General features: G+C 43.6%; 1 protein-coding gene across 3 annotated transcripts in view; it reads right to left on the reverse strand.

The window, feature by feature from the left end:
* Positions 1–14,750, reverse strand: part of HPS4 (HPS4 biogenesis of lysosomal organelles complex 3 subunit 2) — a 29,542-nt gene that overhangs the window by 12,024 nt on the left and 2,768 nt on the right. For all 3 annotated transcript variants that reach the window (XM_063087943.1, XM_063087942.1, XM_063087944.1), the window contains 6 exons: positions 13,640–13,730; positions 12,032–12,175; positions 5,786–5,893; positions 5,236–5,352; positions 3,250–3,344; positions 1,269–1,341 (listed from right to left, as the gene is read on the reverse strand). In XM_063087943.1, the coding sequence (XP_062944013.1) occupies positions 1,269–1,341; positions 3,250–3,344; positions 5,236–5,352; positions 5,786–5,893; positions 12,032–12,175; positions 13,640–13,730 (628 nt within the window). The remainder of the gene's footprint in view (positions 1–1,268; positions 1,342–3,249; positions 3,345–5,235; positions 5,353–5,785; positions 5,894–12,031; positions 12,176–13,639; positions 13,731–14,750) is intronic.

Here is a 14,750-nt window from a genome sequence, read left to right on the forward strand (position 1 = left end):
ATCTTTTTATACTTTTGAGATCACATTATATAAAACTCTTCATAAAACTTGGCCAAGCCGTTTTTCTGCTTAAAAGTGTAACCTTCAGTTCCTGTCTTCAAAACATCTGGGGCCATTTTAAATGTCTGACTAAAATTTTATAAAGTTTAAAGCAGTACAGATAAAGTAAGCATTTCCCTGCCTTAGACCAGTGATTAGCAAACTTTTCCAGTAACGGGCAAGATCGTAATATCAGCACCGTACTCTCCCGAGTGAGCCACGGGCCGGCCCAAGATCATAATATTTTCCATTTTGAAAGCCATATGGTCTCTGTCCCAACTACTCAACTCTGCCGTTGAAGCTCAAAAGTAGTCCAATAAAACTTTATTTGTAGATGACTGGCCCACTGGCCACAGTTTGCCAACTCCTACCTTAGACATTTAAGTTTTATGTGATTTTTCTCTTTCATAAAACCTGTTACGATAAAGTTTTAAATATAAATCTTTTACTGCAGTTAGATTATTTTCTTAGAATAGATTCCCAAAGGCTGAATTACTAGGAAAAAGGAAAGGGCATCCTTAATACTCTCATTATCAACCTGTTTATCAGAAAGGCTATTCTAATTGACACCTGCACCAACAGTGTTAAGGAGCCTGAATAGAGCCCCACCACACTTTAAATGTCTTGATTTAATAAGTGTAAAGAGAGAGCCTTATGATACATTTGAAGCCATAGCTTCATACACAAAAAAGAAACAAAGCAAAAGAAAAACGGGCTGAGAGGAAATATGCCAGATGCTAACAGTGGTGTTACCTCCGTGCCATCCAACTGTGAGCAATTTTATTCTCAATGAGCATTTGTGACCTTTTTTTCATAATAAAAACAATGAAATAAATACAAAATGGAAGTATTGTTTTAAAGTTTCTGTTTCCCTAAGTCTTTCTAAGAACACATCCTTTACAGTCTGTCTCTGAAAAATCTACCATATCCTTGACCTAAAAGGCCATTCTCGTGGGAAGTCACGTTCTCATAGATCCACTAGGTTTGAAGAAACACCAACTATCCAAGACTACCATGTAGAAGACATTTTTTCGGCCTCACCAGTGGCTTCACTCTTGAGGAAAGCCACACTGATGGACATGGGGTTCTGACAAGATTAAGTGAAACAACTGTCCCATGGCCATCGCTGCTGCTCTCAATCCATCCGGCTTTCGGGATCAGTCCTGCCAGGAGCAGTGACAGATACTTTGGGTGAAGCATTCTCTCCAGGCAGGTGACCTTTACAATACCTGGTCCTCATGTGCAGTGCGGTGAAGCAGGACCTTGGCGGTGAGGGAGGGTGGCAGCTGGGTGCTGACAATCCTAGGAGATCAAACACAGAAACAAGAATACCATGAGAAAAAATACACTGATGGACTCTGAATTTAAAAGGTGCCTGACAGCCCAAGTTGTCGAGGATCTTGAGGACATGGCTGGTGGGAGGGCTTTCTGGCAGTTCCTAGCAACGTTTATAATGTCTAAACTGTACCCACCCCCAAAAAAAGAGATCAAAACTGTGGTTATAGGAGGTGGAAAAGGGGGAAAGGAAGGAGATTTGGCAAGAAACAAGAGTCACAAAGATTGATGATATTTTGTAAACATGAGTATACTAATCATCCTGATTTGATCACCACATATTGTACACATATATTGATACTCAATTCTGTACCCCACAAATATATATAATCAATTATCTTTTAATAAAAAACTGTCAAATAAATAAATAAACAAAATGCCTAAACCCTTTGATTCAGCTTATATCATGACGTGTAAGTAAGAATATTCACTACAGGGAAAATGGCAAAAATGTTCAAAAAAAATGGGTAAACAACCTAAATGTCCATCAGAAAGAGAATAGTTAAATAAATCATGGAACAACCGGAACACCAAAAAATGTGCAGCCTTTACAAGAATAAGGTGAACCAATACAGACTGGTAAAGAGATCTCTACTATGCACATTAAGTCCAGGAACCATATGATCCTGCTTACGTAGACAGAAACTCCACCCCCGAAAAATCATGCATATACACACTATACAGGTGTGTGAAAACACTTAGAAACTGCTGATGGTAGGTTGAGAGTGAGAGAAAGAGAAGGGAACTTTTAAATTGTGCTCTGTGTGTTTACCGGTTAATTTTTTTTCACAATGAAAATGTGTTCATGTCATTAGGTATATAATTTAAAAATACCTAAGAAATCGATTACACCACAGTACAGGGTTAAATCTCTGTACCAGCCAGCTGCAAAAAAAAAAAAAAAAGGAAAAAAATATGAAATGAAAAATAAGGAAAAAAATACTCTTTGATGGCTATGTCACTGGTGAGCTAGGAAGCTCCAGGAGCTGATTCAGAACAGTCAGGACGAGAACAGTGAAGGGGGTAATACATGCACCAGGGACTGTGCTCAGTCCTTCCACATCTGTTATTTCATTCTCCACAAAATATTATTTCCCAAAAGAGAAAATAGAGGTTAAGTAAGTTGCCCAAGTTTACACAGCTGGTAAAAAGAGAAGCCAGGATTCTAAGTCCAGTTTGCCAGTTCTGAGGGTCCCTGTGAGAGCCTGGAATGCTTCTCCAGCCACAAGCACCTGGTCGGCAGAAAACTCTGCATGCAGAGCAACAGCCCTGCCTGCCCAGGGCTGAGAGTAAACCCTCCAGGAGGAGGGAGGCCCTGGAAGATGCGTCAAGTGGCTCTTAGGCACTCAGACTCATGAGAAGGCCCTCCAGCTACGTAGAGAGGTGCAGTGAGTTCTCAGAGGCCAACCAAGAGATGGATCTGGCTAAGAGGCTGGCAGGAGCCTGGGTAAAGGCCTGTAAGGCTGCTCGGCAGAGCTGAGCCACAGCCAGCACACCAGGGTCCCCTGGCAGCAGCAGGAAGGCAGCAGCAGGCTTCCAGCCCTATTGTTTACGATGCTGACTGCTGGCGACATTGGGGGATTTGCATTATTAGCATTTTGTAGACTGGCAACTATAACAGCATGCCCCACACTGAGAATTACATGGGTCCCTTTTATATTCCTAACTCCTCAGAACATAACAGTTTACTTCCCAGCTTTGCTCAAAGACAGGTGCATACCTTAAATCAAATCTAAACCACCTGGTATTTGCCAAACCAGCCCACTTGGAACTAGCCAGAGACTGAGCTTCCCACCCCTGATCTGGAGATGGCCAGGTTGGTCAGTTCTGCAGCAGGTGAATATGAGTGAAGGAGAGCAGTCTGGCGTTACTCACAGTCCTTTATAGAGGATGCAACCAGCGAGAATGTGAGGCGAGCGCTGGCAGGTCTGCAGAATGAGGGCTGCCTTCAGCAACAAGAGGGGCTCCACCTGTGCAGGGTGAGAAGCACACCCGCCATCAGCCAGGGAAGAAAGGAAAGAGGGCTTTATAGGACACATGGGCAAGTTCTAACCCAAAGTCTGGAAAAAAGACAAAGTGTCACACGGTATAATTGGCATCATGCCTTGGTACTGTACTACCTCTCTAGACCCAGAACTGCTGACACCACAAAACGCCCAGTTCTTGGAACAAGGAGGCCTCTCTGGAAGCTGGAACATGCAGTGAATATGGCATATGGCTATTCACAGGGAACACAGCAGATCACCTAGGAGACCCTGACTATCAATGCTGAGACCAGACAGCAGCAGAAGAGGAGGGCATACCCTTCAAATACAACACCAGATAAAACCCATGCTGCACCCTCCCTCTGATGTGCAGTCCCCATGGCAATACAGTGGGCTTGACTGATGTCTGACCATGTCCCGTAATTCTATTCCATAACATAAAATGAAAACATTATGGTCTTTCACTCAGGGAAATATGCCTCAGTTCTACAATCCTTATAAGGAGTCAGTTGCCTAGAAATCCCTAAAAATACATGAAAAGCATCTGAACCTGGTCAAGAATGTCTAGCAATAACCAACAGCCTCTTCATACTTCCACCTGCCTGCTTGGCAGCTGGAAGCTGTGAGTATCCATTAGGTGTTAGAACTCAGTATTTAAGGGAGCCAGGGTCTGAAGCTGTGGCCACGTGAAGAAGTTAAGTTTATTCTTTCATGGCCTCAAGGCTGTGCCCCTCCCAGCCAGAAATTCTGTAAGGCTCTGGGGCCAACTTCAAGAAGTCCTCCACACAGGAACAGAGAAAACCTGATGGATTTTGGACAAGACCAGCACCGTTGTGCACACAATAAGCACAAAATAGCTGCCGGCCTTGTCTTCCACTCCAGCACCAAACTCCTCCCCCCTTCCCTTTATGAGAAGCCTCCTGACTTAAACAGAAACCCTTTTGCTTCAGCAAGGGCGCAATTCTCCACGCTGGTTGCGTAGTTTCCACATTAGCATAATGCCCTCCTTGATGGTATCAGACAGCCCTTGGTGTACTATATAAGCTCTCCTACCCCCACACCTGCTGCTGTCCCCCATTCTGGGCAGCCCTGGGCTGTCTCCCACTTTGAGCACAGCCTGGCAGATTCTTTTCCTTTAATAAACCTTGATCGGTACTTGGCATCTCGGCTCACTTTCTTTCAAAACCCTTCCCCATTTCTAGCAGAGCCATGCTCTATGAAGGCTGAGTCACAGTGCCACACCTTTGTGGAAGTGACACTATTTACCACAGCAGCGTGACACAGGGGGGCTGACAGTGCAGAACATGCCTCACCTCCTGAGATGCTCAAGGATCTGGTGGTTGGTTCTTAAGGGGCAGCAGAGGGAGTGAGGCCAAGTAAAATGGCTCAGACACCAAAACACTTCCCAACCACTCACACTCAGATACAGCAACCCTGTTCTTAAAACGTAAGGGCATTTTTGATGTTGAGATTAAATCATATGATATTAACATCAAGAGAGGAGGAGACCTTCAATTACTGAGTTCAACACTTCTAAGGCATTAGCAGAACAATAATTCCCTTTACTGAGCATTTACTTGGTGTTATTTGGGGTACTGACTCATTTTATCATCAAAACAGCCCTGGAAGGTGGGTATGACCACAACACTTTCTGGGTAAGGGGAGTTAGGTTCTGAGAGGGGACCTGGATTGTCCAAGCTCACCCGGCCACCTTTAGACAGCAGCATGGAACTTTAGGGCAGGGCTTAACAGCCACCCTGCCTGGGACAGGTCATATTCTGTTCACTTCTCTAGATACAGTTCAGTTAAGGAATATTTTTAAAGTGTCTAAAACCTCTGTTATATATGAAAAGAATAAGGAGGATAAGAATGTTACTTTTGTTCGGTCCAAGTTCCAGAGGGAATTGAATATCTTATGCAGGTCACTGGTGTTTTCCAGAATTTGTTTGATGAAGGTGTCCCATTCCCTGCTCAGTTCTTCCTGAGAACAGTTCTAAAACAGAAACAGCCTGAGGTCAATAGCTGAGATTTTGTGGGACAGACTTTTTGGCAAGGATCCCAACAACCACAGAAATTGTTCCTCACATAGGAAAGTGGCCAGGAGGGAAGGCCTGTTTTGAACTTTCTCCAGACGCATGAGCCCCTCACTATCACCCGATAACTGACCCCATTACAGACCCAGGGCACATGCTGGGTAAGGGTGGCAACCAGAGCCTGCTCTTTCTAACCGTCCTAGGGAGGAGGAAACGGGGATAAACATCTAGGAACAAAGGCACCTGAGAGGGGCTCCAAGGCCCCTTGAATTTGTCACTAGACACAATGTGTTTATGTTAAGTATAACTGACTCCAGACTAAGTGCTGTGTTCCAGCAATATTAGTTTTGCTAAGGAAGCTCAACCTAAGCCTCCTCAACACTATACACATACCTTATAAGCCAGAGAAACAGGTCCATTGTAAAAATTAAAGAATCCAATTAGCTGATCCAGAAACCGCTTGCAACTGACATCAGGGAGCTCCACAGCACAGCCCAGCACCTATAAAGAGGGAAAGCAGGAAAACAGGCATTTTCCTTTTCTTTGAGTTCAAGAATCCTGGCATCCAGGGCTGTCCATAACCAGATTTCACCAGCCCATGGAAAAGGAGCTTTTACTGTCCCTGAACCCACACCCTCCACCCCAGCCAGGCTGGTCTCCACAGAAAACAAGTACTTGCTGCACCTTTATTCATGCTGCCCAACCTGAAAGGCCCTGTTCCTTCCTGTTCCTTTGCCCAGCACTTACCCATAACCTTCAATGCCCACTACAGATTCCAGCACCCCCATGATGTCTGATCTGTTAACTCTAGCCAAAGCTGACCTCTTTTCTGCCCCTTGTATTCTTAGGATTATTTGGACATTGCATGTTTAATTTGGGTTTCATTAAACACCGGACAGGACCCAACTGTTTCATGAATGGCATCTTGTCTCTCCAGCTGAATGAAGTGCTTCAAGAGCAGAAACTGACTACATCATCACCATGCTAGACCTCCAAAATGCTGAGGGTAGTGCTTAGTTCTATGGAAGATAAATACTTGCTGAGTTAGAAGGCAATCTGGTCATATGTTTAAAGAGCATGAAAAAGTTCATATTCTTTGATCCAGTAATTCTACCTCCGGGAATCCATCTAAGGAAATCATCAGAAATTTAAATAAATAAATTCTGATTGAAAACAAATAAACAACAACAAAAAAACCCACTCTGAATGTAAGCTACAGTAGGGCCAGGATCTTTGTTTTGTTCATGGATGTAATCCAAGAGCTTACAACAGTCTAGCACACAAAAACTGCTCACTTCTTCCCCACTTGAGCTATAGGTTGAATGCAACTGCAGTTGTAATCCCACCAGCTTTTCTTTAGAAACCAACAAACTGATTCTAAAATGGAAACACAAAGGATGTAAAATATCCAAAGCTATCTTGAAAAAGAATAAGGTTGGAGGACTTACACTATCTGGTTTCAAGACTTCTTATAAATCTCCAGAAATCATAACAGTTATGTGCATAGAATCTTCAAACAGTTAAATGGAAAAGAAAAGCCCAGAAATTGATCCATACTTAAATGGTCATCTGATCTTTGGCAAAGGAGCCAAAGGAATCCAATAGAGAAAGGAAAGTTTTCCCAACACTGGTGCTGGAACAACTGGATATCCAAATGGAAAAAAATGACCCTTAACATCTATTCAAACCATTCACAAATATTAATCTGAGATGGATCATAGACCTAAATTTCAAAGCTAAAACTATAAAACTCTTATCAAAAAAAAAAAAAAAAGGATGGAGAGTATCTTCTTCAACAGGGTAGGTTTCTTATAGAGGATACAGAAAGCAATAATCATAAAAGATAAAAGTGATAAATTAGACTTCATTAAAATTAAAAACTTCTGCTCATCAAAAGACATCATTAAGAAAATTAATAGGCATGTACAAACTGGGAGAAAATATTTTTAAATATATATATCTGATAAAGAACTGGTATCCGGGAAATATAAACTACAATAAGATTTAAAAAAAAAAAAAAAAAAGAAAATCCAATTTTAAAAATGGGTAAAAGCTTTGAAAAGATACTTCACAAAGGAAGATATACAAATGGCCATTAAGCACATGAAAAAGCCTCAATATCGTTAGTCATTAGGGAAATGCAAATTAAAACCACAATGACATACCACTGCACATCCAGCAGAATGGCTAAAATTAGATAGACTGACCATACGAGGGTACTTCAAAAAGTTCATGAAAAAATAGAAGCAAAAGATAATATGAAATTCTTCCATGAACTTTTTGAAGAGCCCTCATATCAATGTTGATGGGAATGTGGAGTAACTGGAATTCTCACACATTATTGGTAGAAATGTAAAATGGTGGGCCGAGCCCGTGGCGCACTTGGGAGAGTGCAGCGCTTGGGAGCGCAGCGATGCTCCCGCCGCGGGTTCGGAGCCTATATAGGAATGGCCGGTGCGCTCACTGGCTGAGTGCCGGTCACGAAAAAGACCAAAAAAAAAAAAAAAAAAAAAAAAAATGTAAAATGGTACAACCACTTTGGGAAAAGGGCTAGCAGTTTCCTATAAAATCTAACACATCTACTCTATGACCCGGCAATTCCATGGATATTTACCCAAGAGAAATGAAAACGTGTGTCCAAAGAAAGACTCATATAGAAAAGTTCCTAGGAACCTCATTCTTAATTGTCCAAAACTGGACACAGTTCGGGCATTCATCAAAAGAAGAAATAGACTGTGATAGATTCAGACAATGGAATATTATTTGATAGTAAAAAGAAATACTGATACATGCAACAACATGGATGAATCCCATGAATGTTAAGTGGCAAGAAAGAAGCCTGCAAAGCATGTAATACTACACATATTATTGCACTCATCTGACATTCTAGAATAGGAAGAAAAACTTAAGAACAATGATTGCCTAGGGTTGTAGGGAGGAAGTAGAATTAACTGGGGAGGGGAATGACGGAGCTTTCTGGGGGTGATAATATTGGGTGTCTTGACAGGGATCTGTGTTGCACAGGTGCACCACTTGTCCAAGTGTATCCAATGGCACACTCGAGATCTGTGTATTTCACTGTTTGTAAATTTCACCTCAAAAGGAAAAAAGAACCACAAACATTGAATTCTAGTTAATGACAAGCATGATGAAGCATTTAGGGGTGAGGAGCACTCTAATGTGTGCAACTTAATTTGAAAAGCATAAAAAAAAAATCTAGTGTGATGAGAGGATATAGGGATGGACAGGCATGTGATAAAGCAACTACAGTCATCTCTCAGTATCCACAGGGGATTGGTTCCAAGATCCCTACCCTCCTATGTCAGTACACCCAAATCTAAGGATGCTCAAGTTTCACAGGCAGCCCCGCGGAAACTGCAGATGTGAAAGTTGGTGCGGAAACTGCAGATGTGAAAGTTGGTTCTCTTATCTGCAGGTTCCTCTGTATAAGCATGTTCCAAATCCCGTGAACACTGTATTTTCAACAGTGTTTCAACAGCAGTTGGTTGAAACTGCGGATGTGGAACCTGGAGATACAGGGGGATGGCTTTATTTACTGAAAAAAATACACATATAAATAGACTCTCATAGTTCAAATTCATGTTGTTCAAGGGTCAACTATATAATAAAGCGTTAATTGTAGAATTGAGGTATATGAGTATTTTTTTTTAATAATTTATTTATTGAATCAAAATCGATTATACATATTTTGGGGGTTGAACATTGAGATATGTTGATGAAATCAGTATTACTAGCATATCTATTGTTACAAATCATAATTATTCTTTATGCCCCTTGTCCAACCTCTCCCTTTCCCCCATTCCCTCCCCCTCCACCCTCTAATTGCCCTAGATTTCTTCTCTCCTTCTGAAAGAATAATGGTTACTCTGTTAACTTGTTGCCTAGATGATCTGTCCAATGCTGAGAGACGTGATCAGGTCCCCCAATATTATAGAGCAGATGCTTCTTCTGTCACTCTGAAATGGGTTTTGTGGAAAGAGACATCCTCTTCTTTTCTTTGTCTCTGCTGGTAACTTCTTATGTGAATGCACTCCAGTGGTTGGCGGACCATCTGCGTAGTGGCTGTGCCGTCTAGTCGCTTTTGCAGCAGCCATGGTTATTGTGGTGACTGTGGTGGGACACCCATGTGGGGGTGCTGTTTTTGGCATGCTCCTTGGCACTGGCGGTATGCCTGGTTGTGGGGTGTGTTTGGTCCCCTTCTCCTTGCCTCAGGTCCCCGGGCAGGCCCCGAGGTGCTGGCATGCTGTGCCTGGTTGTGGGAGGGTGGTCCGGTCCCCTTTCCATGCCCTGGGTCCCTGGGTGGGGCCCAAGGTGCTGGCGTGGTGTACCTGGTTGTGGGAGAGAGGTCCCCAGTCCCCTTCTCCATACCTCAGGTCCCCAGGTGGGCCCTGAAGCGCTGGCTCAGTGTGCCTGGTTGTGGGAGAGAGGACCATTCCCCTTTTCCTTGCCCTGGTTCCCTGGGTGGGCTCCGAGTTGCTGGAATGTTGTGCCTGGTTGTGGAGGGTGGTCCGGTCCCGACTCCACACCCCTGGTCCCTGAGGTGGGCCCCAAGGCGCTGGCTCAGTGTGCCTGTTTGTGGGAGGGTCATCCGGTCCCCTTCTCCATGCCCTGGGTCCCTGGGCGGGGCCCATGGTGCTGGCGTGGTGTGCCTGGTTGTGGGAGAGAGGTCCAGTCCCCTTCTCCATGCCTTGGTTCTCTAGGTGGGCCCTGAAGTGCTGGCTCAGTGTGCCTGGTTGTGGGAGAGAGGTCTGTTCCCGTTCTCCTTGCCTCAGGTCCCCAGGCAGGCCCTAAGGTGTTGGCATGGTGTGCCTGATGGTGGGAGGGGGGTCCAGTCCTCTTCTCCAAGCTTCGGGTCCCCAGGCTGGCCCCAACGCACTGGTGCAGTTTGCCTGGAAGTGGGATTGGGGTTTGGTCCCCAGATCCAAGGCCCCAGTTCCCAGGCAGGCCCCAAGGTGCTGGTGGTGTGCCTGGGCCGGAACTAATTTTTTGTCCTTTGCTTCTAACACGGGGGAACTTCCTGTGGGAACCAGTACTTAAGCTGTGTGGTTGTTTAAATTGCTACTTTGCTGCTGTTTCCCTAGGGAAAGCTTTTTGTGCAGCTCAGGGTTTAATAGTTGAGCTTACAGGTACTTCCCGCTCTCCAGAGACCCAGTGGATCTGTGTTCTGTAGAATCTCTGATCTGGGCCTGAGTTTTTTCATCAAACTGCACCCCATGCAATTCTGTACTCCCGACCAGTCTCCTCTGAGTGGTCCTGTGCTGATTGGGGGACAGGTCAGCTGTCCTTGCTGTGTCCCAGTGATCTCCTGGTGGGCCTGTCTCCCCCACCGCCCGTGCTGCAAACACTTCCCACGGGACGGGCCCTGCGCCGGTCCCTTGTGATGACTCACCGGCCTTTGAGCGGCTCCCTTTTTTCAGTTGTTCTGGCTCCTCACACCTGAATGGGTCCATGGGAACCCTATTAGTGGTCTTGCTCTCTTGGGCGCTGCCAAGGCCCTCTTCTCCCCTGCCGCCTCCAAGCAACTCCATCTGAAGGGCACAGCTGCGGCTCCTGCTCCATGCGCTCAGCAGCTCGAGCCTTAAAGCAGCCGCGGCCTGAAATACTCAGAGCAGCTTTTTCTTTCTCTCATCGTAGTTTCTCTCGCCTTCATGAACTCCATAGGTCTCTCTTCCCCTTCCCCTGAGCTCCAGTGGCCCTGACTTGGCTGATGTTACATTTTTATAGTTGTAAATTGGTTGATTTGTGGGAGAGAGTGACACTGGGGACTGTCTATTCCGCCATCTTGATTGGATCTCCGGTATATGAGTATTCACTGTAAAATTCTTTCGACTGTTCAGTATATTAGAAAATTTTTGTAATAAAATGTTGGAAATAATTCCTACTAAGTTGAATATACCATCCCACATTTAAGCATCCCTTCATCTCAGGAGGTGTTAAAATAAGTGTAGAAATGAAAAAAAAAAATAAGCGTAAGCATGGGAAAATAGGACTTTAGCTAATATGGTACTACTAGATGTAAAGAAACAGTTTTTAATTTTTTTAATAGGTTCTTTGAAACCTAATATACGCATCAATGTATTTTCTGCATCACTTACCAAATAAGTGTAGAGAGTATAAAGTACAGAGAAGAAAAGATGGGGATAAAAACTCAGTTTACAACACACAGTAAATAGTATTTCCATAGGTTGGCCTAAGTCTTTCAAAGGAAAGGAGAAACCAGCCATGTGCGATGCAGGCAATAGCAGAAATGTTTTGGAGCACTCAGTTACGATGGGTACATGCACAGGAGGTGTGGACGATTACTGAACACAATACACAGGAGAGGGAGGGGCCAAGGGGGCAGGGACGAAAGTCCAGGTTGAAGAGCCATGGAAAGCATAACTTTCTAAACTTTACCATCACAACCCTTTAGCACTGACTCTGCCGGTTAAACTTACCCAAAGGTGGGCCGGCCCATGGCTCACTCGGGAGAGTGCGGTGCTGATAACACCAAGGCCACGGGTTCGGATCCCATATAGGGATGGCCGGTTAGCTCACTGGGTGAGCATGGTGCTGACAACACCAAGTCGAGGGTTAAGATCCCCTTACCGGTCATCTTTTTAAAAAAAAAAAACTTACCCAAAGGTAATCTCCATCAACCTTTACAGCAAACTTCAGTTTCCTCAGACGAATGAGAGTGGGAGGAGAGCCAGAAATGTCAGAAACACAGCAGACAACTCCAGCAATCTGTCCACAGAGCAACTCCTGTTGGTCAAGCAGGGTCTGTGGGTAAGGAGCACATTCCAGACTTGAACTCTTGTGTTATTCCTTAGAGCAAACTAAAGCCTGCAGGCCAAATCCAGTCTATTGCCTGTTTTTATATGGCCCATGAGCTAAGAATGGTCTCTATATTTTTTAAGGGTTGTAAAACAACAACAAAGAAGAATATGTGATGGAGACCTTATGTGGCTTGCAAAGCTTAAAATATTTATTATCGGGCCCTTTACGAAGTCTGCCAACCCCTGCCTGGGAGAACTGAACTGTTAGGGAACACCCACAATGAACACATAAGATGACTGCACAGAACTATCGTTTATGTTCTTGGGATTATAGGCACATGCTCAAGCAGAAGCAGGAGCCTTTCATTTCTATTCAAATCCCCTGCACAGAGTGGCCGGCATGGCCTAGCATAATCACATGAGCGAATATACAGAATCTCTGAATCAATCTCAGTCTTAACCATAGAACAGCCAGACATTACGTGATACAAGAGAAAACGTACACACCACCTATGAAGAATTCTTGCCTAAAAGAACTGAACTCAAACCTAATCAAGATCTTACTACTAATTTAAAGAAAATACAGTGGAGAAGACATTAAATGACACCACCGTGAGGAAGTAATCAGTAATCACAGTGTGGGACATTCTAACACTCTACTGCACATATGACTTGGTTTCTTCAATAATTTAATTGCATGGAAAGAAAAAAGGATGAGTGGGTGGGTGAGGAATATTATAAAAGGGAATTAAAATACAAAATAACCAAATAGAATATGTGGACATTGTTTGGATCCTGATTAGGAAAAGGAGCAAGAAAGAGAGATGGAAGGATGGAAGGATGGAAGGAAAGAAGGACCGACTCAGTATCATCTAAGATAATAAAGCAAAATTTGAATATAGTCTGGGTATAAGATGATTTTAAGGAATTATTGTTACTAATTATTCTCTTGTTAGATGTGATAATGTTTAACATAATTTCCTTTTCAGATAGAGATGTTATCTGATACTGATGAGATTACAAAACGTCTATAATTTGCTTCAAAATGCTCCAGAAAAAAATAAAAATAAGAGGTGGAGAGGTTAGAATAGGTTAGGATAAAATTGGTGAAGTGTTGGTAACTGTTGAAGCTAGTGATGGCAGATGAGGGTTCATGACACTCTCCTCTCTACTTTTGTATATGTTTGAATAAAAACTTTTTAAAAATAAACTGATCAAAACATTGGGGGCAGACAAAAAATCACGACGGTAACAGAGAGCTAGAGAAGACGGAATTTGCTAGATGAGCTGCCTGAGAATTTTAAGACCAGAACAACAAAAAATAGTACAACTAAGAATAAGACACTAGAAATGCTAAATGCCTGGATAAGCCAAACAAAACTGTCCTAACCTAAACCCTATACATTTGATAAGTACCACTTGGAGGCAATGGGATCCCTACTGAACAATAAAATGCTATTCGGCTTACCTGAGAGGGGTAAAAATAACAAATGCCAGCTCTTGTTGGATCTCCTTCTTCCTTTACCTTGGAGCCATCATAAAGGAAAAAATAATTCCACCTGGCAAGAGAATAGAAAAGATTCATGTTCCCTTTTATCCAGAGCTCAGGGCATTTTAAATGCAGTTTCCTATTTCCCAACTTAACAAGGGCTCATTACTCAGTGTTTGAAAGCCTTCTGGTGGCCCTGGAGGAGAAAGAACCCTAGTAACTACAAATAGATAAAACAATTCCATAAGTGCAGGAGAGTCAAACTAAAAATATGCTCTATCCAGCCGTCAGACCATCTGCCTAGAAATACAGGAGCAGCTAGAGGAAAAATGAAGCAGCCACAATGATGGCTCTTATCTGAAGCACTGAGCCTCAGCTATAGCCTCAGCTTTTAAGGCTGGGGTAAAATAAGTTAGGGGTGTCTTAGATGCACTCCTCACAACTCTTGAGCACGATGCTCTCTGGCAACAGCCCTTCTACCCAAAATTCATGCATTCACTTAACAAACATTTGCTGAGGGCCCATAGTGTGCTCTGTCACCATTTCACTGCAGGACAGTGCGTCCATGACAGTGGGAAAACAGGGGCCCGTGAGAGTTTACAGAGAAACACTGAACTTGTCTACTAGTCATAACCTTACCAGGCCTCTGAGTATCACTCAAACATGCTTCCTCTCGACCTCTTTCTGATTCCCTAGGCCCAAAGGAATGTTTTTTCTGAATTTCCATAACCCTCTGTTCTTCCTTAAAGACTCTTGTAACTCTGCAGTATAATTATAATTACTTAATATTATTATTTGATTACCTCTTTAAGACCACAAAGCAAACTCCCCAAAGGCTGGGTTTCAGTTTTACTTCTAAATCTTGAAAACACCTTTATCAGGCTGTAGCATAAGGAAGGGGTATGACCACTTTGTCACCTGTGCTCTTCTCTGGATCTGCACCCTCTCCTGGGCCTCCCTCCCCGGCTCCCACCTCATCTTCCTGATGACAAGCACCAACTCTGTGCTAGCAGGGTCCACGTTCCTGAGCTTCAGGGTCAGATGTTCAATTGGCTACAGGTTAAGGGTCAGATGTTCAATTGGCTACAGG

The sequence above is a fragment of the Cynocephalus volans genome, chromosome 2 (assembly GCF_027409185.1).
Source record: "Cynocephalus volans isolate mCynVol1 chromosome 2, mCynVol1.pri, whole genome shotgun sequence".
Classification (NCBI taxonomy): domain Eukaryota; kingdom Metazoa; phylum Chordata; class Mammalia; order Dermoptera; family Cynocephalidae; genus Cynocephalus; species Cynocephalus volans.